The sequence below is a fragment of the Leuciscus leuciscus genome, assembly GCF_965113295.1.
Source record: "Leuciscus leuciscus genome assembly, chromosome: 6".
Lineage (NCBI taxonomy): Eukaryota > Metazoa > Chordata > Actinopteri > Cypriniformes > Leuciscidae > Leuciscus > Leuciscus leuciscus.
Window position 1 is genome coordinate 24,904,376 of NC_138730.1, and position 25,883 is coordinate 24,930,258.

The 25,883-nt window shown below is 35.8% G+C and overlaps 3 protein-coding genes across 5 annotated transcripts; 2 read left to right on the top strand and 1 right to left on the bottom strand.

Moving 5' to 3' along the window:
• The first annotated feature begins 1,657 nt into the window (after nt 1-1,657).
• oxsr1a (oxidative stress responsive kinase 1a) lies at nt 1,658-15,017 on the top strand. The gene is made up of 18 exons (XM_082171877.1): nt 1,658-1,915; nt 2,719-2,831; nt 5,719-5,827; nt 5,944-6,085; nt 6,197-6,252; nt 6,520-6,629; nt 6,729-6,830; nt 7,577-7,710; nt 7,813-7,861; nt 8,394-8,459; nt 8,563-8,685; nt 8,786-8,824; nt 8,907-9,020; nt 9,145-9,215; nt 11,407-11,459; nt 11,579-11,647; nt 11,747-11,811; nt 11,911-15,017. Exons 1-18 carry the CDS (start codon nt 1,846-1,848, stop codon nt 11,983-11,985), a joined length of 1,560 nt encoding a protein of 519 aa, XP_082028003.1. The 5' UTR covers nt 1,658-1,845; the 3' UTR covers nt 11,986-15,017.
• Nucleotides 15,018-15,647: 630 nt separating this feature from the next.
• On the top strand, nt 15,648-20,511 carry slc22a13a (solute carrier family 22 member 13a). Of its 3 annotated transcripts, XM_082172522.1 has the most exons (10): nt 15,662-17,243; nt 17,420-17,523; nt 18,238-18,392; nt 18,643-18,811; nt 18,895-19,015; nt 19,118-19,212; nt 19,319-19,533; nt 19,610-19,718; nt 19,808-20,014; nt 20,254-20,511. In XM_082172522.1, exons 1-10 carry the CDS (start codon nt 16,869-16,871, stop codon nt 20,315-20,317), a joined length of 1,614 nt encoding a protein of 537 aa, XP_082028648.1. In that variant the 5' UTR covers nt 15,662-16,868; the 3' UTR covers nt 20,318-20,511. The 3 variants fall into 3 exon arrangements, with proteins under 3 accessions (XP_082028649.1, XP_082028647.1, XP_082028648.1); XM_082172523.1 differs by lacking the exon at nt 20,254-20,511 and having other exon boundaries at nt 15,648-17,243; nt 19,812-20,005; XM_082172521.1 differs by having other exon boundaries at nt 15,657-17,243; nt 19,808-20,511.
• On the bottom strand, nt 20,498-24,985 carry LOC309500788 (uncharacterized protein). Its single transcript, XM_082172520.1, has 2 exons — nt 24,457-24,985; nt 20,498-24,197 (listed from the first exon to the last, which is right to left on the bottom strand). Exons 1-2 carry the CDS (start codon nt 24,564-24,566, stop codon nt 21,086-21,088), a joined length of 3,222 nt encoding a protein of 1,073 aa, XP_082028646.1. The 5' UTR covers nt 24,567-24,985; the 3' UTR covers nt 20,498-21,085.
• Between the last annotated feature and the right edge of the window lie 898 nt (nt 24,986-25,883).

Below are 25,883 nucleotides of genomic sequence, written 5' to 3' on the forward strand. Positions count from 1 at the left end.
AGTAAATCATGGGGTAATTTTCATTTTTGGGTGAACTAACCCTTTAAGTTAGCTTTAACATATTCATAGTCAAACGTATTGTAAATTTCACAATGCACATCATAGTCAGGTATGTAAATTAAAAATTATAAACAATAAATACAACTGTATTTACACAACAATCAATTAATAGTTATGATTTCCTTCTAAAATTGTCTTTTGGAGTCTGAATGTTGGGAACACTGAACACTGATTAACCAATCGCAGTAACGTTGTCACTATACATGATGGCACATCACATTTCCTAATAGTCTCTGTTATTACTATTCAACCCATTTGAGTTATTAAATATTTCATATATTACATATTGACTGTGACACATGGGTGGTTTTCCAGCAGCTATGCACAAGTACAAGACCCCTGCTGGCCAAACCGTCACTAAATATTATTAGAGGAGAAAAACGAATGGGTTTACAAGCATTATATATTACTGTATTATATACAGTACCGTGCAAAAGTCTTAGGCATGTTAATATTCAATTTATGATTTTATTTAGAAAGCATTCTCACTTTACAGCATTTTAACACAAGTGCCAGTACTTTTCACAGTACTGTAGCTTTGCAGGAAGGTTTCTTCAAGCATCTTGGAGACGTTCCCGCAGTTCTTCTGGATTTAGTTTGTCTCAGTTTTTTCTGTTTCTTCATGTAATCACAGACGGACTCAATGATGGTGAGATCAAATCAAGACTTTTGCACAGTACTGTATATAACAAAATATAAAACAAAAAATATATAAATGCATTAAATAATATATGGTGCAGATAGAATAATAATAATAACATTAATAAATAAAAATAAATTAACAAATAATGTCTTATACTCTTCAGTGGAGCATTTAAAATCTCAGATAGTTCCCCCAGGAAGTTGATAATTTATTAATTTATTAATTTGTTCATTCATCAATAGAAATAAACAGAAAAATATTTTAATGTATATAAGTCCAGTAGGTGGCAGTGTAGCTGCGCTTCAAAGTGGCTTCAAACCATGTTCACTGCTCGTTAGGCTAACCGTAACGCACATGCATGCATGCATAAACAAATAATACATTACAAAGTAACATAAATTGTAACTCAAAACAAAAATAGAACAAGTGAACTTAATAATAAATATAAACTAATCAAATATGATGATTCACGCAGAGTTTGTTGGGAGGACGTTTTCCCCAATAAATAAGCCGATTCATACTTTTTAGAAATTAAAAATATATATTGCATATTGCCTTAATTGTTAAATATAATGTAAACCTATTTTATATGTAATTATAAGGCTATTTGTTTCTTTTAATTCTAATATTAAAGTATAGTAAGAAAAACTAACAAAGTATAGGCTACTATATATATATATATATATATATATATATATATATAAAAGAAAAAATATAAAAAAATATAACGTTATATTTCTTTTTTCTTTTTTCTGTATCATTATTTTCCTATTAAAATGACGAAAATGTTTACAGTGCAGTAAAGTAAAAAATTGTTACATACAAGAAAGCTTAATGTATTTCATGTAAAATTCAACAGTAGAACAAGTCATTTTCTGTTCTCCGCGGTGACTCTGCGTCATGACCGTTAGGTGGCGTAACGTGGCATAATTTTGGTCGCCTCCAAGATTTTGACACGAGGAAGAGCTTTTTCCGCCTAAGGCGGGGTCACCACCGTCTCTGTTGGTAAAGTTTGGCTGCAGAGACTGAGAGCGGTCGGCAAGATCAACATAAGTACATCGAGTATAAATTCCTAATCGTCCGTTTTCTATCGCTTTCAGCCGTACAGTGTCGCGAGCGGCTGACGGGATCTGACTGCAGTCATGTCCGAGGACCCGAACTCTCAACCTTGGTCTATCGACAAGGATGACTATGAGCTACAGGAGGTGATCGGTGAGCTAACCCATCACACATCAGCATCTAGATCACATGAATGGTAGAATAAAGGAGAGTAAGACGTGTGTTAAGATCTCTTGGGCCCGGATGGTAGCAGCTATGTGTTATTTCAGATCTCCATCAGTAATTGAGTCATCGCGCCTGGAAGATGTTCCGTCTGTGTTAACGTTAGCCATGCTAGCTAGCCACCCGACATGCCAGCGGATTGTAATGCTTGCGGACAATGGCTGATTTACTGATTAATTCGAGGATTTCAACGTGTTATATGATATGACATATGGGGTGCTTGGTGGTTAAAGAAGCGTTACAATTGACAACTTGCTTGCTGGCTAGTTTGGTGGCAAACTGATTCATATAACGTTCATGTTTTCTAAATGAAAGTTTTACGTATTATGGGAACACTTTAACTAGCGTTAGTTAACTTCTGATCACATAACAAGAGCTGTTTTTCTTGTCCTGGGACGTTTTCAGGCCCCCTTTAGCAGAGGAAGTTGTCATTAAGCAGAAGGATAAAGACATATGAAAATGAATTGTTTAAATAGAAGTTTAGAATATTCTGAAATGAAGACATCAACACCAGTTCATTTTTTACATCATCTGTTTGAATTGGCATCAGGGGCACAATTTAATAAACACCCCATTATATTGGTTAATAAAAAGGTTTCAATAGCTAATTTCATTTATGGAGTGAGGAGACTATGACCATCTGTCATCTTTAACATTTCGTTAATGTTATTTTATATGCATTGTTTAAGTCTTTTGGTTATATCACTATTTGCTATCTTTTTGCTGTTATATAGGGAGTGGAGCAACAGCTGTGGTCCAGGCGGCATATTGCAAACCCAGGAAGGAGAAGGTGGCCATTAAACGCATCAATCTTGAGAAATGCCAGACCAGCATGGATGAGCTCCTGGTAATGTCTGCTTACTGCTCATAAAATAAGACAAACAGTGTTTGATTAGGATGAAGTCTCAGTTTAAACTGGTTATTTATGGATGGTAGTTTAGTTGTCTCGCTCACTTTAGAAGCATAATTTGCATTGGACTAAAATCAATCTTTCCCACTATTACAGCATGTTAGGTTTTCAAGTTATCAGATAAAAATATACTGTACGTGTATGTGTACAAATATATATTTGGCCACTTTATGATAGAAATGCTACAGCCCACTGTAATTTCTTGAAAAAGAATATGTGGACATCAAAACATGCAAACTCAGAGCAAGGGTTTAACTTTTATTTTGAAATCGCAATGAACAGTTTGCATATTTAGAAACATAATGATGTATTCTGTTGTTTTGGAGTAGGTTTATAAATTATTTACCTCACAAATGCCGCACATTATGTTCCCAGACAAACGTTATAAGCAACTCAAACTCACAGCATATGCAGAGATGGAGTTTGAGACACTTCACACATGTAAATGTTATCAGTTCATGTGGAGCAGCATTTACAGTGAACAGAGCCTCTCTGAGAGGCACGCAATATACACACATGTAAATAAAGCGCATATTAAACCCGTGGGGCATATACTATATGCTTTTGTGAATTCACAATAGCACTATGCTATGGTTTTTAAATGGTTTTAATACATCGTGCAGCCATAGAAAACTGTCTGATAAGGTGATTCATGGATTCTTGTCCGTAGAATGCGCCACTTCCAGTATTTTGCTGGTTACTCGACACGGGTAAATTGCAATTAGGGCTGCAGCTATCGATTATTTTTGTAATCGATTAATCTTGCACTTAATCGATCGATTAATCGAGTAATCGGATAAAAAAAATTTGTGTGTTTTTAAACAACCAGAACAAATAATGCATAACGAAAATGAGGTATTTATTCCAACTCCAACATTTGGCTCCAAAACTAAGCCTATTTATTGCAATCTTGACCCATAGTGTTTATAAGTGCCAGTGCCAACAATTATATAACAAGACAGTTAAGTCAACTTACTGTAAAACATGTATAACATGTAAAACTATCAATACAAACTTAAATAGTAAAGGCCATTTGGCCTTAGTTTTGTCTTCTTAATACAACATTACAAAAAAAGGATTGCAACTTCGGCAAATTACCCACTGGAGAACAAAAATAAATGAAATGAATATAAAATAATCAAGCCCAACAGGCACACAATGAATACAATTTATAATAAAAAAAAATAAGTGTAGCTTTGAAAAGGGGAATGTTTTATTGCAAATATGCATTTTGTTAAATAGAAAAAGAACAGCATTTTGTTTTTCACTTAGGCTAGTTTAAGTATATTATCACGTTTTGTAGTATTATATATTTTTGTTAATTGAAAATGTTCTATGCTCAATTACTTTGGTAGCTGATTATATCTTCCCCTAAAGTAGGCTACGAGTGGATTGGAGGCTGGGGAGTTTCATTTTTTGTTGTTGTCTGTAACTATTTGGCAGACGTGACATAGACTACAAACAAGGTCTCGCAAAGACTGCAATACAATATTTGTTGTTCCTCCATCACGTCCCGGTGTATACAGTGAATGCATGCTGAAATTATTGTTGCGTGGCTACACAAAAGTTTAAGCATATGCATTGCCGCAATTGGTCTGACTGGCGCGTGTGAGAGACGAGGGTGTGTGTGTGTGTGTGTGAAGCGGTTCTTTTTTTAGGCTATACTCTCTTGCAATTGAATGTGAATACGTTTACTACTTAAAAACATCAAAGCTAAACATCATATCTAGTCAAACCGCATCACGACATCATCACTACAAATACAGTATGGGATTAAAATCAGTGAACATCAATGTATAGGCTTAGGCACGGGCGGAAATATTGGCGCTGGGTCAAAAAAAATGCGAGGGACAGAATCGTTACCTTGTTTCAGCGACGCTGGAAGGAAGCGATCCCAAACTTTAGACATTCTCTGCCGTTTATGGACATCTTTACTCTCCGCCATCGCGCCAACTAAATTCAAAATGTATCACGCGCTATGGTGTGCTTCCTGAACACTGAACAACGGTCCGTGTGAAATCAGATCCCTGCGCGTATAGTGCGCATCATAGGATTTTAACGAGGCTTCGAGGCAGAGTTTTTGCCTCGAGGAATTTTTGTAATCGAGTAAATCGAGTAACTCGATGAATCGTTGCAGCCCTAATTGCAATTGAGGATTTTTTAAATTGAGTACTCGAATTTAATCGAGGAATCGTGACAGCCCTTATAAATATTTATATTTATATAAAATGTATATCCTATATTATATTTTTTAAATGAATATTCCCGAGTACACAGAATCTTTGCATTATGTAAATAATCTTTTAACAAAAATAGATGGGATAGGTTGAGACAAATAATTCCACAAAAATACTAAATACTAATACTAACACAATTTTGTTGTCTGCAAGCACAAATGACTGTCAGTTTTAGAAAAATTATGCAACGTACATCTGCTTCAGGGTCTGTTCTGTTCACCTCGGTTAATGATTCAGGGTCACGCTCATGATGTAACCCGGGTCATTTGCAAGGCTACCACATGTCTGTCAATCAGAGGAGGATTAAACTGGCACAGACAGAAGGAAAGACTTTTCTGGTTTGTGATTAAATGATCAGAGTTTGAATGTCCTATGAGACGGGACTATTTACCCAATGTCTGGGTTCTTTTTTTTTTCCTTTAAGTTCTGTTGCATAAAACTCATCAATGACCTTGAAGTAAGTTGAGGTTGTAGTTGAGCAGTCGGGAGCAATGGGACATTTTGTTTGCAGATACTTACCATTATATATAGATTTAAAGAGTTCTGCTTCCTAACATTTTTTTTTTTTTCTCCTTTTATTTTTTTAGAAAGAGATCCAGGCAATGAGCCAGTGCCATCACCCAAATATTGTGTCTTATTACACCTCCTTTGTGGTCAAGGATGAGCTTTGGCTGGTCATGAAGTTGCTCAGTGGTGGTGAGTTAGTTAATTGTTTAAATGCAGTGTCTTGAACAAAGTAAGTTATTAATTGGTCTTTAAAAAAAATAAAGTACTGCATAATACAGTATCCTTCCACTTGCGTCTGTTTTCAGGCTCAGTTCTGGATTTTATTAAGTACATCATTTCTAAAGGGGAGCACAGATCGGGTGTCATGGATGAGTCCAGCATTGCCACCATACTAAAAGAGGTGCTAGAAGGTCTCGATTATCTGCACAAAAATGGTCAGATTCACAGGTAAATGTATATGCCATGGTTTGGTTATATAATTACGTTTACGTGTGCTTTCCATTCTTAATTTTGTTGAGTCATCAAGCAGCACACTGATCTACATTTCTCTCTGTACAGAGATGTGAAGGCTGGAAATATTCTTTTAGGAGAGGACGGCTCTGTTCAAATTGCAGGTGGAGTTTCACTCTCAATACATAATTTTTTTTTTATTTTATTATTCTTATTTGAATATGCTGTTAGATTGCCTTCATATTGTTTATTTACTCTATGTGGAATGTTATACTTGGAGGGAAAAAGTGGTTTATTTGTTTCATTAAACAAACAGAAAAAAGGTGGATTTTCAGATTTGATCAGAGGTGGTGCTTGGCCTGAAATAACATAATTCAGTGATCTTGGATCAGATGATTGATAGTTTTGTTGTCTTTTTGTTGTCTGTGAAGACTTTGGTGTCAGTGCCTTTTTAGCAACTGGTGGAGACATGACTAGAAACAAAGTGAGGAAGACATTTGTAGGAACTCCATGCTGGATGGCCCCTGAGGTGATGGAGCAGGTTAGTGTTGTCCCAGCTGTTCCTACTTTGCCTTTCATATATTTTGGAAACTGAATGGCTTTGTAATGAGAGAATTAAAATGTGTTTGCTCCCTCGCAGGTTAGGGGTTATGATTTCAAAGCTGATATCTGGAGTTTCGGGATCACAGCTATTGAGTTGGCTACCGGGGCTGCTCCATATCACAAATATCCTCCAATGAAGGTGAGCAGCAAGTGTGTGTGTTCAGTTGATGGAGAATCTGCTATGAAACCTGCCAATAGAGTGCTGCAGAAATGAGTCGGCATTTTAGACTTCCAGTTCAATCATCCTGAAGTCAGTGGTTTTTTTGAACAAGTTTTTGCTTAAATGCCTGAAATAAGGTTGGTTCGAAGTATTTTCATGTTTTATTTTATGACAAAATACATCAGTAATATCCTCTCACTGTTTTTTTAAAGCTTTTATGTCTTGAAAAATGTGGTTGCTAACAAGTGGCTAAATGGGACTATTGAAGGACGTTAAGCGTTCTCACGCTGAGCAGGAAAACTCACTATTATACTTTTATAGTCTTGTGTTAACTCATCTTACAAACTATTGTATATCAAACTTTCCAACGTGTAGATTTAAAATTTGAAAGAGTTGTAAGCTTTGTGGTGATGACTTTAAAGGCATGCTAGTCATGTTGTAGTCTACTTTAGCTTTTTAGTTCTGACAATTGTATTTAGGCTTCAAAATTAATTTGTGAAGATTAGCTTGATGAACAACTTGTAAGATACACATTTTTGTCAGGAAACCAGGGTAATGCTAACTTATCAGTGGCCTACAGTAAAACATCATCTCTGCACTACTCTATAGCATCAATCATTCAAGTCATTCAGCCTATGGTTGCTTAATGTTTTTGTCTATACTTTTTCCACAGTAATGATTTGTCTTGGTCTGCCTTGATTTCTTTCCCACCTTTTTTGGTTTAGGTTCTCATGTTAACTCTGCAGAATGACCCTCCGTGTCTAGAGACTGGAGTTACAGATAAAGAAATGGTTAAAAAATATGGTAAATCCTTTCGGAAGATGATCTCCTTGTGCCTCCAGAAGGATCCAGAAAAACGGTAGTGCCCTTATTTCCCAAAGTTCAAAAATTCTGTGTTCGATTATGGTCAGAAAAACTTGAGTTTTTGGTCGTATTATTAAAATTCAGCTTTCTTCAACAGGCCTACAGCTGCTGAACTTTTAAAACACAAGTTCTTCACAAAAGCCAAGGTAAGATACTGTATACCAAAGTTGCAAATTTACAGAGAATGACTAGAGTAGTTACATTTTACATTCCCATACTGGTAATCTAAGTTCGCAAATGTGTATTCCATTTTGCGTAATTGCTGCTTCCAGCGTGTCAGTTATTATTTAGATTGGCTACAGTCATTGTTGCCTGAACGTTCTCAAATCACTGGTCCAGCATGGCTGGTTTACTGTAACAAATACTCAGGATTAGAGTTTCTATAGGCCATTTCCTGCCCGCGGGATACATGCCATATTGTAACAAATACAGTGCTGCCTCAGCAGACTTTCTTTCCTAGCGGCTCAGTGGCAGTAAACAGGGCGGCTTGTACGGCACTGCAGTGCTGCATTACGACCCACAGAGGATGCTGTCTCTGCGGATTGTCTCAAATGTCTTTTATTACAATAGTGGACCTTGAGTTCAGTTTTTAGCAAATTAAGCATCTAAAATTATTTATAATAATAATAATAATAATGGTTATATTTATAACAAATTTCCCCCACAATTCCTTCACAGAACAACGAATACTTGAATGAAAAATTGCTGGATAGGGCGCCAACAATAGGAGAGAGATCAAGGAAGGTGGGTGACAAATTTACTGACCGAATATGATGTATAAATAATGAATTGAGAATAGAAGTTGTGCTTTAAGCAGGATTGTGCATGTGAATTTATGTGTGAATAGGTGCGGAGGGTTCCGGGTTCCAGCGGTCGGCTCCATAAGACTGAGGATGGAGAGTGGGAATGGAGTGATGATGAGCTGGATATGGAGAGTGAGGAAGGGAAGGCAGCAGTGGCCGCTTTACGGGTAGATGCTTGTCTGCTACACCATTACCTAATGGCTGTTTTAATCTAGTCTGTGGATTTGGATAAAGCATGTTTTAAATCTTTGAATTGTCTTTTCTTAGTCACCCAGAGTAAAGGAGGAGGCTGTGCAAAATGCAGAGGTGAGAGTTCACTTCTGCTTCTTACTTTCTGAATTACTCCAGAACCATTCTCATGAAAATCTTGTTTCTGCTTCTTTCAAAGATCTTTCCAGCGGATCCATTAAGCTTCCTGCAGCCAGTCGCTGCAGGACAGTCTGAAGTGCTACGTGTTGCAGATGACACTGCCACAATATCAGTGTCCTCTTCAGGCTCCCAGGTGAGCTCTACTGTATTAAGTTCCTTCTGTGACAATAGTATCAGCAGTAAGCTTGACCTAACAAGTGCTCTTGGTTTATAATTTAGTTCGAATTTTTTAAGATACTGAAATTGTATCCCTACAGGCTGTTGGTGCACCTACTATGACAGGGCAGGACTCAGCCAAAATCCCCATCAGCCTGGTCCTAAGATTAAGGTATTTGAACATTATAGTGACTATGATGACTATCAATGGATCAGCAGGTTAGAGGTAACCATACCGTTTGAGGACAGTTGTTCCGCAGGGTTGTGTTGGCACACTCATTCTTTTTACATCATATAAAAATACAAGCAGTTATCCCAGTAACTTTATAGTAAGATATTTGGATGAAACTGCTATAATTGCTATAATGTTTTTTTAAATGACAATAAAAATATTACTCAGAAATAGAAAGGTTTTTAGAGCGTTGGTGCTGAGTTTAAGGCAAGTGCCTTGCAGTGTTAAGTTAAACTATCACAAATATTTTTTGTTAATTGAAATAAAACTGAAATAATATAAAAAATAAATATTATATGAATAATTATAGCTTTAAGAACTTTAAACAAATCATAGAAATGTTGCTTTGGCAAATAACTGAAATAAAGTTGAATTGGTACTAAAAAAATTACTAAAACTTAAGATAAAAAAAAAAAATGGAAAATATAAAAATAGTAATTTCCAGGTCTGGATGTATGGAAAAATATTTGTGTTTCCAGACTAATGCTCCTATTCAGTTTTCTAAAAATATAAAATTAAGTATTTCTAAAAATAAATGTATCATACAAGCAGAGTGTTTTCATGTCCAAAGTTTAGTGATTGTCCAACACAATTAAATGAATTCAAAGCACACATTTTCATTATGCAAAACTATTTGTCTTTACAATAAGCGAGTCTCATTTGAACAAATGTGCTTGTGCTACTCCAACCAGCAACTGATGAAGGAGCAAATGGTTTCTGAATCAGACTGTACTTTACTGTTTGGTGATCATGCAACATCAAATCACATTTACAGTATCAAACCGATGTGTCAGAGGTGAGGTTTCAAAGCATTTAAGGTTTCGTATCATACAAGCACATTTTATCACTTTGAGAAAACCAATGGAAAAAAAATATTTCGAGATGACTGTTTTATATACCAAATATAATCCTGAAAATAATGCTGTTGTAAGGGGTTTTACAGTCAAAGACCCAGAACCAAATATATGATGAATGAAGACCCGGAGTCAGAATTATAATAAATTAAAGAAAAGATTTACTGAAGATAGTTTGCAGTTTCATCAGCAGAAGTCAGCTTCAAGACTCACAAGGAGTTTGTGGTCGCCCCACTTACAGTTACAAAGATCACAGCAGTTATACCGTACACCAAGCTCTAAGATTTGTCCTTGCTTCAGGTTAGATGATTCTCATTGGCTAAGAAATAGATAAACATAGTACTTTTCCACACATATTCAGATAGACTGAAGCATATCTCCATCGATTTGGCAGCTGACACTCGGACCCTGAAGTTAGGCACGTCGTGACCTTCCAGGTCTCAGATTTGGGTTGCTGGGCGCCAGCCTGTCCCGAACAACAACTCAGTCAATCTCCAATAATGCCAGTGGTTCCTTAACCTGTAACCAAAAAGACTAACACACACACCGACACACAGCTTTTCCAAGGTTGGATTTGGCCAGGCTCTAACTATAAACAGTAGAGTCGTCTCAAAACATCAAGATAATGCATTCTTTCTCTCAAGGAGAGGACTCTTTAGTATAACGCAGTATAGTAAAGCTTTAACAAAGAAATGGTCCCTTAAACTATAGACTTCAGTGACCCCTGTGTTCATTGCTGTCAGAGTACCCTAGAAAAACAGATGAATGTATTGACGCATGTTGAAGACATTTCTTAACAAAACAAAACACCTTTCCATATTTCATTTCTGGAAGCGAGGCTAAATGAGCAAGCACTGTTACTGCATGCAGATATCAAATACAGACATTAGAGAATACATGAAAAGATAATTTCACTAATCACACTGGTAACTTCTATAACAAAGTAAAATCTCACAAGCCTTGAAGTCATTCAACTCATTTAAGGAAAAATATTGCTTAATACCATAATTATAATCACTCATTACATATCTATTGAAGCAGCAATTTATTCCAAAATCCACACCCTTCACTGTAAAAGCCATTTATGTTAAATATGGTCTGAAAATTTTGAAAGGTTTGGAAATTTTGAAATGGACAATGTGTAGGAACCCTGAGTTCAAAATATGAATAAATACTTCAATAGTAAATAAAATACTTGTGCTTTACAATTCTAAAATGAAATCAAAATGCCTTCTTTAACTAGTTAACCTGAGTTTTTGCATTTTGTTTTGCAACAGGAATACAAAGAAAGAGCTAAACGATATCAGATTTGAGTTCATGCCGGGGAGAGGTTTGTGACGTTTACTGATCTGCTTCCTCCTAATCTCTAATTTCACATATATTGACAAATTGTAATCTTGATCAAAAAAAGCTAGTGAAATGTGTCAAATTGAATTCCTCTCTATCCAGACACAGCTGATGGAGTGTCTCAAGAGCTTGTGTCTGCAGGACTAGTGGATGGAAGAGATTTAGTTATTGGTGAGTTTGAGTTAAAATTGCTGCTTGACACTAAAAATACAAATGTTGAAAATAAGAAGTGTTTTTAACTTTTGTATTTTTTTTAATAAATTTTTTTAGTTGCTGCGAATTTGCAGAAAATCGTTGATGATCCACAAACCAACAAAAATGTCACTTTCAAGCTGGTAAGCTACTCTATAATTTGGTGCTGTGGTCTGTTCTGCTTGCTTTACTCATCGGAGTTGTTTTATATTTGCCACTGTGTTTATCTTTCTCCCATTTAGGCATCGGGAGTGGACAGCTCTGAAATTCCAGATGACGTTAAACTCATGGGATTTGCTCAGCTGAGTATAAGTTAAAACATAGTATTACCAGCAACCAGAAGAAAAAAAAACAGACTTGTTTGCACAACAGTGCATTGTAAATGCTTTCATTGGCCTAAAGAAACCACTACTGCCAAAGAGACAGAAGGAATCTGACACCACATAGGATTAACAAATGTTGAGTAGGACTGCATCCAAGTTCTTCACAGGAGCGCACCTCAGATGTTTACAGTATTCATCTATGTTTTGTTTTCTTTGTTGCTTAAAACATTTGCACAATCTGAACCAACTCCTAATACTGGTAGATGTCAAAAGAAGAATGCCTTACTTTCGATAGTACTACTGAATTTACAACTGTAGGTAGACAGTAGCTGTGGATCTCATCTGTGAAATGAATAATTGACTGTGTGTGCATGCAGCTGTGTACCTCAATGGAGGCTTTAGGGCAGGATTGTCATTTCGAAAGCATTTAAGGGTGCATGTTGGACCGCCTATAAAGTCAGCTGTTCAGTACACCAATCTGCAATGTGGTCCGTCATTTGGGAGCGATAGACATTGTACGGTTTTACACTTTAACCAGTAAACATGGGAGCCACGTCACTCGGACATGATGCTTCACTGTTACACCTGTGCACTGCACCTCACAGTTACACATTTCAGCTGTTCTCTCACTATCGGGATACATTCCCATCGTTTTGCATGGGCTAATGCCGGACTGCATGAATGATTTTTGACTTAAGATATGCTGGTCATTTTGCGCTCATTTAACTTTGCTGAATGGGCTCTCCATGAAAACAAGGTGCAAGAGAGATGAGAGAATGAGCTTTACACAAAAAAAAAAAGTAGAATTTGAGTGTTTTTTCATCAAATTGATCCATTTCCTAATATGCTGTTCTTTCAGAAAACAATTTAAATTGTGCATTTGGCTTTATATTAGAAAAGGGTATATGTAATTTTGTGGATTGAGCGTAATGTTACAAGTTTCATACATGCATATCTACTAAGTATAGTGGCAGCTGTTTGGATAGTGTTACAGAACTAGATTATACAAATTTTGAAGGATATACAAGTGCTTGCAAGGCAGCAAATTAATAACATTAACGTTTTGGGTGAAATCAATTCATCGATGGCATTAAAAATGTTCAATATTCTACCATTCAATCAGAGATTTTGAACTAAATTTTACATTTCTGAAGCTATAAACTATATATAAATCTAAATGCAAAGTCAGAATGGAGTCTACATGGAACTGAATTGCTGTAATGTGTATAGAAAATGACTTTCAATACATTGCTGGCCTTGCAAGCACTGTTGATGAAGTGAAGACCAGTGAAGCCTGGGGCTGACCAGCAACTAACTAAAGAAAAGTGACATTAATGCAGTCTAAGTGATATTGGCAATAGAATTTGTGGGCCTGTATTTGTGTGTCTGTAAATATTTAAGTCCATTACACTCGCTTATATCATTTGTCTCTGTAGACTGATGTCTGATTCCATGTATATATAGGCAGAAAATGTGTTCACATGCAACTGGTATTTTATTCTCTTTTAAAAACATTTTTTTTATACCTTTTTCTGAACTTTTATTATTATAATTATTATTTGTACTGAGGTTCTACACTCCACCCCATTTACCGTAATTTTCTAATTATTCCAGTTAATTTCTCTCCTTGGCTTCCAACAAACAGTTCATTTTAAGGTGGTTTCAAAACCGATTAATTTTAGACATGGTCAGTGATTCTTTTGTCACTTTCTTACATGTGTGTATGTGCAAATGACTGTTGATCTATTATTATTATTATTATTATTATTTTTAAGTATTTAGTGTGAATACAACAATGAATGTGGGTGGGGCATCTTTAGTACTTGATAAAAAAAAAAGAAGTAAATAATCAAATTGGTGTTGTGTATATATATATAATATAAACAGTATACATATTGTTCACAGTTGGCCTTTCTATGGACTCGATGCGGTGGTTTGTCTTATGTTCGTTGTTGGCTTCTCTGTGTTTGCAGTCGTAAGACACTTCCCTCAAAGGATTTCATTTCTGAAAATGTCCTCTAAAAGATGACATTAGCATGACTTGAGAGTAGTTAAAAAAAAATTGTACTGAGTTCTACTTTGTCAAGTCAGGGGCTATTTTTGTTTTTCCGCATTTCGGTTTCTGCCTTGGCGTCTTTGTTTGGTTGTTATTGTTGGACAGGTTGGTGGGATTCTTAAAAAGAGTGTTTGTGGTATGTGAGTTTTGTGTGTATGTTTTAAATGGTTAACAACTCATTACAATGGCATGCCACCTTACTGTAATCATTGTGATTCTTTTTTTGTAAAGCCATCTCAGATACCTTAAGTAGAATCAAGTCAAAGCCCGAACGCAATGATTTAATTTCTTTGACTGTCAAAAATGCTGCCCTTTAATGATTCTCTAAAGCCTCGACCATTTTTCTTTAAGACACGTCCTTGTCTCATTTTCTTTCTCACTTTGGTGATGGTGATATGAGAAGTAGTATTTATTTTCATGTGTGCACAAAGTGGTTGGCCTTTTTCTGGAATGCATTGGAAGTAATTTGAAAATTGAAAGCATATTCTTTTTTTCTCATTTGTATGAATTCTTAAAGATAATTAAATAAGCTGATTTGTCTTGAGATTGACACATCAGATCTTGTTCTCTCCATGCTCATATTTTTTCTCTGTGGTGATGTTTCTGTGTTGAGCTGAGCTATGTTGTCTATTATCATTCCACCATTCTGCTCAGTCTGGAGAGATGCTGTATTTTCACACCAAACACATGTATGCAGGACTTTCAAAGAGGGATTGGCTACATTTTAGTGGAATATTTAAGTGTTTCCAGTTTAAAAGAAATGTGTGTCTTTTCGATTTGTTTTTCATGCTTTTCTCATTGAACTGTAAGGAATGAACTGTCACAAAAGCAATGGAGGTATTACTGTCATTCTCAATATGGTGTGTGAAGGACAATGGTAGAACACTGTATAGTATTTCACCTTTTGGGATTTTCAGTGCATGTGTACCCAATTATTTTTAATAATAATCAATAAAGAATGAAATTATGATTTTTTGCCCCCCTGCAGACTTGTCTAAATGCTATTAATATGAATTGCGCAATGACATTAAAGTGCTTCATGATGAAGGCACTTATCCAGTTTATTGCTTGTGTTATATGGCTGAGTTACACATTACAGATACTGTCAGCACACATTTTTTTTTTCACTTTAGAACCAAAGTACTACTAAAGTTGGCTTCGGTCTGTTTCGAAAACGTTAAAAGATTTGACACAAATATGTTAACTTGGTGTGTTTCACTGTCTTACTATATATCCATCTGTCTTATCTGTCTATGTATGTGCACACACAGGGCGAGAATATTCTGGGAATCAATCTGATTCTAAAGCGATTCTTGATCTACTGAATATAGCTTGTGTGTGTGTATATATGTATATACACATACACACATACAAATATACATACATATACATGCATATATATACACACATATGCATATATATATATATATATACACATACACACACATATATATATATATACACATACACACACATATATATATATATACACATACACACACATATATATATATATATATATATACACATACACACACATATATATATATATATATATATATATATATATATACACACACACACACACACACATGCATATATATATATACACACACATGCATACATACATATATATATATATACACACACACATACAGTACAAGTCAAAAGTTTGGAAACATTAAGTTTTTTTTATATTTTTGAAAGAAGTCTCTAATGCGTATCAAGGCTGCGTTTATTTGACCAAAAATACAGAAAAAATACAGTAATATTGTGAAATATTATTACAACTTAAAATAATAGTTTTCTATTTGAATATACTTAAAACAATTATTTATTCCTGTGATGCAAAGCTGAATTTTCAGCATCATTACTCCAGTCTTCAGTGTCACATGTGACATCCAGTCTATCACATGATCCTTTAGAAATCATTCTAAAATTCTGATTTATATGAGTGTTGGAAACAGTTCTGCTGCCTAATATATTTGATGATTAAAAGGTTAAAAAGAACTGCATTTATTCAAAATAAAAATATATTTTCTAATAATATAAATCTTCTTTACTATCACTTTTTATCAATTTAACACATCCTTGCTGAATAAAAGTATTGATTTATTTCAAAAAAAGAAAGAAAAAAATTACTGACCCATAGTGTATATTGTTGTTACAAACGATTTCTATTTTTAAAACATTTGCTTCTTTTTTTATTCATCAAAGTAACCTAAAAAAGTATCACAGGTTATGAAAAAATATTAAGCAGCAGAACTGTTTCCAACTTTGATAATGAATCATCATATTAGAATGATATCTAAAGAATCATGTGATAGACTGGAGTAATGATCCTGAAAATTCAACTTTGCATCACAGAAATAGAGGATAATTTAAAGTATAATAAATTGAAAACCAATTATTTTAAATTGTAATAATATATCACAATATTAAAAAAAAAATCTGTATTTTTGATAAAACAAATGCAGGCTTGATGAGCAGAAGAAACTTCTTTCAAAAACATTAAAAATAGTAATGTTTCCAAACTTTGGACCTGTACTGTATATATATATACACACACACACACACACACACACACACACATACAATGTCTGTCTGACAATCTGTCCATCTATTTGTCGCATCAACAGTGTCAAAACATCTTTGAATGTTGACCTGTTACACTTTCACATCAATAATATGACCATTGCTCTCTATATACGACTTTCTGTGATATATTCACTCACATGATTATGCAGTTAAACATTAATTAGCTTTTTCTACTATAACTTGTTACTTAAGCTTTCTTCGGTTGTTCCTCTTCTGGACCACCATGGCTGATTTTGGGGAGATTTTAGAATCTATAGGAGACTTCGGGCTTTTCCAAAAGCTTCTCTTGTTTGCTTTGTGCTTTCCAAACCTCATTTTGCCTTTTCAGTTATCCAGCCTTGTCTTCAACCATGCAGACACGAACCACCATTGCAACACTGACTGGATCCTTCGGGTCGGTCCCAATCTGACGAAGGAAGAGCAGCTTAACTTGACCCTGCCTAGGCTCCCGGATGGCTCTTTCGATCCCTGTCAGATGTATGTGCCTATGGATTGGGATCTGTCTGCTATACGGGAATATGGCCTAAACGAAACCACCACTTGCACTGATGGATGGGTGCACAATGATACTATTTATGATGCAACCATTGTTACTGATGTAAGTAACTTGGGTTTTGTCACCCGTATATTTGAAAACATGGATGTTATGAACTTCATGTGCTCACTGTGGTCACACCACAATGTAATTTAACTACTATGTTTTTAAATGACTGATTTAGAAAACAATATGCTGTTTACATGGAGAAAGCCTGATATTTTTGTGGTGTTTTGCAGTTTGATCTTGTTTGTGAAAATACAAATATCTTTCGGGGAGCACAGACAATATTCTTCGCTGGAGTACTAGTTGGAGCTGTACTTTTTGGGCCTTTTTCAGAATCGTAAGTGTTAAAAATGTACAGTTAATAATTTGGACAAACTCTTTAGATTAAATACAGAATCGATACACTTAATTTTAAGGTGTCCTTGTTAATGTGTAGGACTTATTACCCAAATAAGTACTGAGTAATTTTAATTAACAATGTGTACTTATTGTAGTGTTATGGTTAAAATAGCATTCTGTTTAAGGTTAGTTGCTTGTAATTTAGCTAAATTATTTTTTATTATTGCTATATAAAATACACTGTAAAATAAAGTAATACCTGGATGTCCCCCCTCCCCACATTAAACTTGCAATTCATATAAATGAAGTTTACAGCCTTCAGAAAGTATTTACCTAAATTTACTTTTACTTTAAATTGCCTAGATTTATATGCCTAGATATATATATTTCTAATGTTTTATGTTAAATTAAGTGTTATGTCTTCTTAATTATATTAAAATATGTAAAAAAATAATGTGTGTAAATATTATGTAATGTGCAAATAAATATAAACATTTTATACAATAAAAATGTGTAATGTATAATTTTTTTATATATTAAATCATATGATGCATACATTTCTGAAGCTACGCCATCTAAAGACATGCTAAATAAAGTGGCATAACATATTCGGCCTTCAGCTAACATTTCCATTCATGCATGATGTCATTGTTCATTTTCAGTGAATTTTTTTGTGTGGCTTTTTTCCCCCTCTTTCTTTTTTGAACTCAAGGTTTGGTCGCAAGCGAGCTACACAGATACCTATGGTGCTCATGCTTATCTTCACAGTCGTGACTGGTCTCTCTCCAAACTTTTATGTGTACCTCACATCCCAGTTCATTGTTGGTGTTGCCCTCGGAGGATTTCGGATCAACAGCATTATCCTCGGTATGAGACAATATTGATGTTTTCAACCTTTGCATTATGTTAGCTATCAGCGGACTGAATAATTAATGTAACACATCCGATGGCTCTTTCTAGAAGAAACAGAACATTTTTAGACTTTATTTATGTGTCAACAACAAACCAGTTGATGGGTCTTGTGTAAGAATATATTGGCTATGCGACTGTAACACAGAATTGCCGTGTTTACCTAATTGCTTATGTGTTTATCACAATGTTTTCATCCTCACTGTAGCCACCGAGTGGATTGGAGTCGCTCAGAGATCCTATGCTGCATGCCTGAGTCAAGTCCTGGCCGCTTTGGGGCAGGTCATGTTTCTTGCCGTTGTGTATTTTGTCAGGGACTGGAGGATGGATCAATTTATAATGTCTGGCCCACTTGGATTTGTAGTTGTCTACATATGGTATATATGTTCATGTATATGTTTCTTTACATTTGGATGAATTTGTGAGCGAATGAAATAATTAGATGTGCACACCAAATTAGGTTTATTCCAGAGTCTGCCAGATGGCTTCTTCACCGCGGAAAAACTACCGATGCGAAAGAACTCATTCAGAAGGCAGCAGCGATCAACAAACGTACAGTTCCTGACTCATTACTGGAGAAGGTTGAGATATATTTTACAAATGAACATGTCAAGCCAAAGTACAGAGCATCTCTCCTAAATAACACAATATGGATAACATCTTTTTGTCATTTGATGTGTTAGGTCCTAAAAGAAAAACCTATTGAAAAAGGAGGTATAAAAATGCTTTTTGCTTCCCGTGTGCTCAGGAAATATTTCTTAACCATTACCTTCGCTTGGTGAGTCGATTCTTGTGGAATTAATATTTTGACCTTTTTTTTGCTTGAAATGTGTTTTCTTGTATTAATATTTAAACATGAACGGTCCTCTGCTGTTGATACTCAGGTGTGCTGTAAATCTAGCGTACTACAGCCTCTCTCTGAATGTGGGGAAGTTCGGCCTTGATATTTTTCTCAATCAACTCATATTCGGCCTCTCTGAGATTCCTGTCCACTTCTTCTGCATGTGGTCATTGGAAGCAGCTGGAAGGAAGGTGTCTCTAATGGGTGCCCTTATAGTGGGAGGGGTTCTCTGTCTCCTGACTCTTGCAGTTCCACAAAGTAAAATGTTTTCCATAGTAACACTCTATATAGCATACAAAGAATCAGCACTTAACCATGTGATTCTCTACTTAAGGTAATTACGTCGCCATCGCTGCTCTTGCCACATGTGGAAGATTTCTCATGAACGGAGCAGGCAGTATTTGCAACGTTTATTTTCAAGAACTGTTCCCCACCGCCATTCGGTAGGCATGATCATGTGTCATTTTCTACAGGTATTAATGAGAGTGTTGTTTTAATGCAGTTTTATTATAATCAGCTTGTTGATTTCCAGTCAGACGGCCACGGGGCTGGGCTCCACAGCTTCACGAGCCGCAAGTATGTTGTCTCCTGTGGTGAACCTGCTGGAGATCTACCACTTCACTATCCCTACTTTGGTGATTGGCAGCCTGGCACTAGCAAGTGGGATAATGGCCTTCCTGCTGCCCGAGACCAGAAGAACTGAGCTGCCTGATTCCACAGAGGAGGCAGAGGGCAAGAGGTACATGTACATTGAAGTTTTCATGCAACTAGTAAAAATAGTTTATATAGTGAAGTTCTGCGGATTAAACTGCTTTTGCAATTCTCACATGTCTTAAAATCTGTTTATTTTCTCTTTAAAATCCAAGTTACACATTAAGTTACATATTGTTTTAAAATACTTTTAAGGTTTTTGTTATGTTTTTGCCAAGGGAAAAAATAACACTATTTCAACACTATTTCAACTCTATTTCCCCAAAGGAGACCAAAATTATCTAATCCTGCAACTAGGGATTGTGAAGACATCCAAGCAACCAAGTTATAACCTCTTAACTTCTTGCAAGATGGTGGAATTTCTTTTGTTCTGTTTACAAATGTAATGATATGTAGAAATAACAGTTCGATTTTTATTACAATTTCTGCAGTTTATTTGCCATTCAGCATTATGAAAAGTAGTGTTCTGTTAGCACTGTATGTACTGTAAAATAACAATATGCAATAAACCTCATGTGAATTGTTGTTTTATTATTTATTATGACCAGTTAGTCTTTGAAGAACACAGTTATTACATTGTTTCATGATCAACATTAACTTTTTGTGCACAAATATATATGGATTATATGATGACTACAGGGATTATTGTAGTGAACTTTGCCTAATAAATCAATTTCTTTTTCCCCCTGTCAGAGAACTATAGTCATAGAAAAACAGGTTGCTTAATATAGTAAAAGTAATCTGATTCTGATTTAACTGAACAACTTTTGTAGAATCACAATTCAGTAATTGTCAAATACTTCAAAATTTTTTGTATCTAAAAACTTTTAAAGTTACCCCACATTAGATATTGACACGTAAAATTAATACACATTCATTATTTTAGAAATAAAAAAAGTAACACCACATACAATACTTTAACTTAAATACACATTGATTAATTAATCAATCAATCAATCAATCAATCAATCACATGTTAGTAATGAAGTTTGTGAATTATACAGAATAGTCCAGCAAAGGCAAATCAATATTTTGATTGATCAAATCAACTTATTTAATTAAAATATTTGTATATTTTTTCTGAACGGTGGCAACGACTCTACCCCAAAAGGTCAGACATCCAATCATTTTCGAGCTTTTGTGGCTGCACACCATTTGTGTCAGTGTTTGTTGGATCTATCAGGGTGGAAGTGTCCTGTGCTGGTTCTAAAGACATGGCAGGAATAGATGAGAATATGTCATCTGGAAATAAGTTGCTTGCTTGTGTCTCTGCAGCCTCACCATCACTCTCTAACCCGGTGAAATCGTCAAATGGGTTTGCAGTTATTTGCATTGTTTCCACACTGAATGTATTTGTGCTTGGGCCGTTAATAGCACTTGCAAAGATGTCATTTGGAAATGGATCGGCACTTATAGGACTGAATGCTGCTCTGGGTGGATCTTGCTCAGAGCTGAAGAAATCAAAAGCCTCTGTTTGAGATGACTCAATTAGCTCTTGGCCGGAAAGGTTTTGATCAAACACATTAGAGGTTGACGGATTGCCTTTACTTTCGAAAACATTATTAACCTCACTTTGAATTAGAATTCCCTGTTCAGGTTCAGACCTTTTCTGTGTTGATGGGTCATCTTCAGAACTTATCAAGTCAAAAACTCCATTTGGTCCCAGTTGACCATCTGTAATTCCCTCAAAAGGGTTTTGACTTTGAGACTTGCTGTTTGTCATAATATCAAATAAATTATTTGTGGACATTTGATCAGAGACAGTGACCATATTGTCTCCTCCAAAGATATCCATTTCTTGTACTGATAAATTGCCCATACCAAAGGGATCATCAGTCATTCCTGAGGAAACACTGGCTTCATTTTTGTGGATTTCAGTCAGGGTGTTTCCAAATGAGTTTACCTCAATGTTTGAATCTGATGAACCAAAAATATCTAGAGTATCTTCATTCAAATTCACAGAAGGGTTTTGAATTGAATCTCCTCTTTCTCCTTGTATTTTTTCTCCAAATGGCTGTCCTTCAATAAAAGAGCTCCCTATATCAATTGATGGTGTTTCAAAATTCTCAATGTCCGTTAATGTGCCACTGTTTGTATAATCAAGTGTATTTGAATCTAAAAAAGCCATGTCATCTGTGCTAGTGCTTGTAACTTGAGATGTGAATGCATCAGATGTATCAAGAAAACCAGATGTGTCTTCATTCTGAGGCAAAAAGGAGTTGAGGCTCTCCTCAAGACCTGATGGTTTTAAAGAGTCTGGAGAGGTGAGATCTAAATGAATGTGTTCTTGTGAGGAAATAAGAGCCTCATTGCTTTCAATCTCCCCTAAACCACCAGAAGCAGGCTTGAGTTGTTCAGTTTGATCAAAGTCTATTGATGGCACTGTCTCATCAGCGGAGCCATTATTAGACAATAAGATGGGATTTTGACAGCTCTCGGTTGGATTTAATTCTTCTGGAGCATCACTTAGTGAGTTTTGTGTTGGTTTAATGGTCTCTTGAGGTTTATTTTGAGAGGTGGTCTCTGTCAGAGGAAGAGATACAGAAAAAGTATCCTGAACCAATGCAGTGTTCACTCCATCTTCTGTCCCTACGATTTTCTCTGACTCCTCACATGTTTTGATTTCTGGTGTTTTCTTTATTTCTGACTCTGTTTCAGTGGCCGAAAAGAGTCTGCTCAGTAAATTTCTTGGTTTGATATCGGTTCTTTTGCTTTCTGTTTTTGGCTCACTTTTACTCTCTTTCTTATTTGGGCCAGATGTGAAGAGTTTGGAAAGAGGGCTTTTACCTTTAGACCAAGACCCTTTATTCCCTTTATCCGTGGCCTTTTTGTCACCAACCTTTGTGTTGCTTTTATCAGATTTTGGAGGCAAATTCAACATATCAAGGTCTTTAGATTCATCTTTAATTATGTCCATGGCTTCTTGCTCTTCGGAGGTTGTAACATTGGCTTTAGTCTCAGTAACATCCTCATTAATCATCTCTGCAACATGCTCCAAATCACACAATTCACTATTTGGTTTGAATGTTTCTGTACCACATGCAGTGATGTCTTTTACCTGCAGTTCTTTGAGATTTGGAATTGTTTTCATCTTGCTTATAATTGCCTCATCTGCCTTTGTTGAATCATCTAAATTTCTTTGTACAGATGAGATGTTTTCTTCTATTACTGTAGTCTGAAGAAAAGGATCCTGCATTTGTCCGCCCGAAGCTTTGGGATGTTTGACAGAATCACTGCCATATAGGTTGTGCATTGTATCAATTAAACATTTCTCGGGTGATTCCTCTATTTCTATTCCTGATTTTAAAGTTGTCATATCTCTCTTTGCTGTCATACCATCACCATTGACAACTGCAGGTTCAACAAAGGCCCCAGTAGAGCTTTCAACTTCCTCGTTGCTGAACTCTGTGTTATTTTCCCCATCTGTATTTAAACTCGAAGCAAACCGGACAGACTTTTTTATTTTCGTTGGGCTATAAACTCTCCCATCTTCAGCCAAACTGGGTTCTCTCACAGAATCTGGTCTTGAGGTAACAGAATTAAAGTCTTTACTTGTCACTGTCCCTCCTTTTGAAGCTTTGCTTTGTGTTCCAGATTGGGCAGATGTATCTGCAGTCTTCTGTAATGTTTTTGAACCTCCTGGATGAGGTGTATAAACAGGCTCTGAATGTGGTGTTTTAACCTCACCTTTAATTGTGTAGGGAGATAAGTATGTGTTTGTCTTCTCATAACCCCGAGGTGACAGCTGAACTGATTTGTCCATTTCATCCAGCCCAGAATTAAACCTTTTCTTTTCAAGAGCATTTCTGGAGCTTCTGGCTGAAGAATGGTCTACATTTGACCAGTCTGTTGTCCTTCTTGAAGCAAAGGAAGTACTTTGTGAAACTGGGTGTTGTCTGGTCCACTTGCTTTCCGGTGGCCAGCTAACTGTAAGCTTGTTCTTGGAGTCAGGACTTTTGAATTGAGCATCTCTGTGTCTTTGCTGTGGAGATGAAGCTCCTGTAAATGACCCCAGAGGACCATCAACACATGTAGGCTCTGTTTTACGTGCTGAGCTGAACTTAGGTTTAGGTTCCTCTGTTTTAGCAAGCCAGAGGTCTTTGTGTTGTCTGTGACCAAAACCCTCATCATAGTTGCCCTTTTTCTTAAACAACTGTTGGTAATGGTATGTGCAGTAGAACTCTCCATAAAGAGCAGAGTAATTGTGAATGCTGTAATAAATAATAGTACACCCATGAATATTCATTGTTAAAGTATATACTGTGAAAACATTCCCAGGGAATCAAGTGTTATCATTTTTGATTGGATAAAATCAATTAAATATCCAATATAAAGTATATCAAATAGATTGTATTTTATTAGATATTTTAATAGCACATGTATTTCTCATTATGAATCACAGGTTCCAGTATTACACTAATGATTATTTTGTAACCATGTCTTGGAAACTGATTTCTAAATTTCTCTCACCTTAGCTTTTTATTACAGTGTTTGCAGCAGAAACAGTTATTATGTAGAATTAGTTTATCTGCCACCATTTTCTCCATTGGGTAAACTGGCATCAGGCATGCAGAGCACATCTCTTTAGCAGGTGACAGGAACTATGACAACAATATAGACATACATGCAATATGAGTTATGTATGAAATACACAGGATGAAGATCTACCTACGGAAAAAAGTCAGAATTGTTATATAATGCCATTTTAAAGATACAATAGACAGAGAGTTTAGTCTAACTGTTAAGAAAATCATAACAAATACTGCTTTGTAAGTATTTTATTTTATATGATATACAGTTTTTGAAACAAACATAAATATTTAACATTAACACTTAATTGCAACAGTACAAAAAACTTTCTCTTAAATAAAGCACCACAATAAAACCATTTATTTTACACATAAAAAGGATCAATAAATCTAATATATGTATTTTAAATAGAAATATGCTAATAAAAATGACAAAATATTATTACAAAAAGAATGGGCAGCTTGGCTAATGTTTTTCTGTGTTGGGATGGCCGAAAGTTACAAACACTTTCCTGTCTTTGCTTTTACACAGAGAATTTGAGGAGAAGGTCTGGCCAGACCTTTGCAAAACAGGTGAAGTCATTCCTTCATACCTGCCTGGATTGGAAACTACATCATATGAAGAAGATAATTCTGTCTCTGACTGCCTGGTTACAAATGTAGATCTTTTGGAGGAAAAGTAAGTATTCCCAAAGCAATCTATCTCTTCATATTTCTCACTGACAGTTTTAGTGCCAATGATTCCACTTGCAACCTCAGGAACTCGCTGTACTTCAAGAACGCTGACTTTCCTTCTAGGACTTGGAGGGCTACAAACGTGGCTGACTGAGATTTTCTCAGGGGAGGACTGTGTGATGGAGCTAACTGCATTAGGTTGGTCATTTGCTTTTGATTTGTCTGAGAGAGGCTGTGGTGACGTGGGTGACTCCACGGGTTTTCTTGCAGCAGAATGAATGGAAATAAATGAAGGAGAGGAGGGGATGTTTGAGCTTGTTTTTCCCATTTGAACTTGATGTACATGTGGTGCTTCTTTGGGCAGACCCCTGTTATCACTGCTCTGTGCTTGTTTAGGTTGCACAGGTTTTGCTTTGCTGGACACAATGCTAATTTTCCTAATGTTTTTAGTACTTGGAGAGACATTATCAACATTTAAGGATTCACTAAACAGACCTGACAACCCTGCAATGTCTGCCTCTGACTTTAAATTTGAGACAGAGTACAGAGCTTTTTTTATTGCCTCCTCTATGTCCAAGAGTTTAGCTAATGTTTGTTCTTTCAAATTGATGATGTCCATGCTTGCTTTCTCTAGGTCCTCAAATGCGGCCTCAACCGAGGATATGCTCTCTACATCATCTCTTAAGCCTTCTG

Bases quoted from the DNA above. Each gene is read 5' to 3' on its own strand.
- oxsr1a (XM_082171877.1), top strand. From the start codon at position 1,846: ATGTCCGAGGACCCGAACTCTCAACCTTGGTCTATCGACAAGGATGAC. The intron at 7,862-8,393 runs GTAAGATACTGT...ATTCCTTCACAG, and splicing joins AGTTCTTCACAAAAGCCAAG to AACAACGAATACTTGAATGA. The intron at 9,216-11,406 runs GTATTTGAACAT...GTTTTGCAACAG, and splicing joins AGCCTGGTCCTAAGATTAAG to GAATACAAAGAAAGAGCTAA.
- slc22a13a (XM_082172521.1), top strand. From the start codon at position 16,869: ATGGCTGATTTTGGGGAGATTTTAGAATCTATAGGAGACTTCGGGCTT. The intron at 17,524-18,237 runs GTAAGTGTTAAA...TTTGAACTCAAG, and splicing joins TTTGGGCCTTTTTCAGAATC to GTTTGGTCGCAAGCGAGCTA. The intron at 18,393-18,642 runs GTATGAGACAAT...TCCTCACTGTAG, and splicing joins GATCAACAGCATTATCCTCG to CCACCGAGTGGATTGGAGTC.
- LOC309500788 (XM_082172520.1), bottom strand. From the start codon at position 24,566: ATGTGCTCTGCATGCCTGATGCCAGTTTACCCAATGGAGAAAATGGTG. The intron at 24,198-24,456 runs GTGAGAGAAATT...TATTTATTACAG, and splicing joins CACTGTAATAAAAAGCTAAG to CATTCACAATTACTCTGCTC.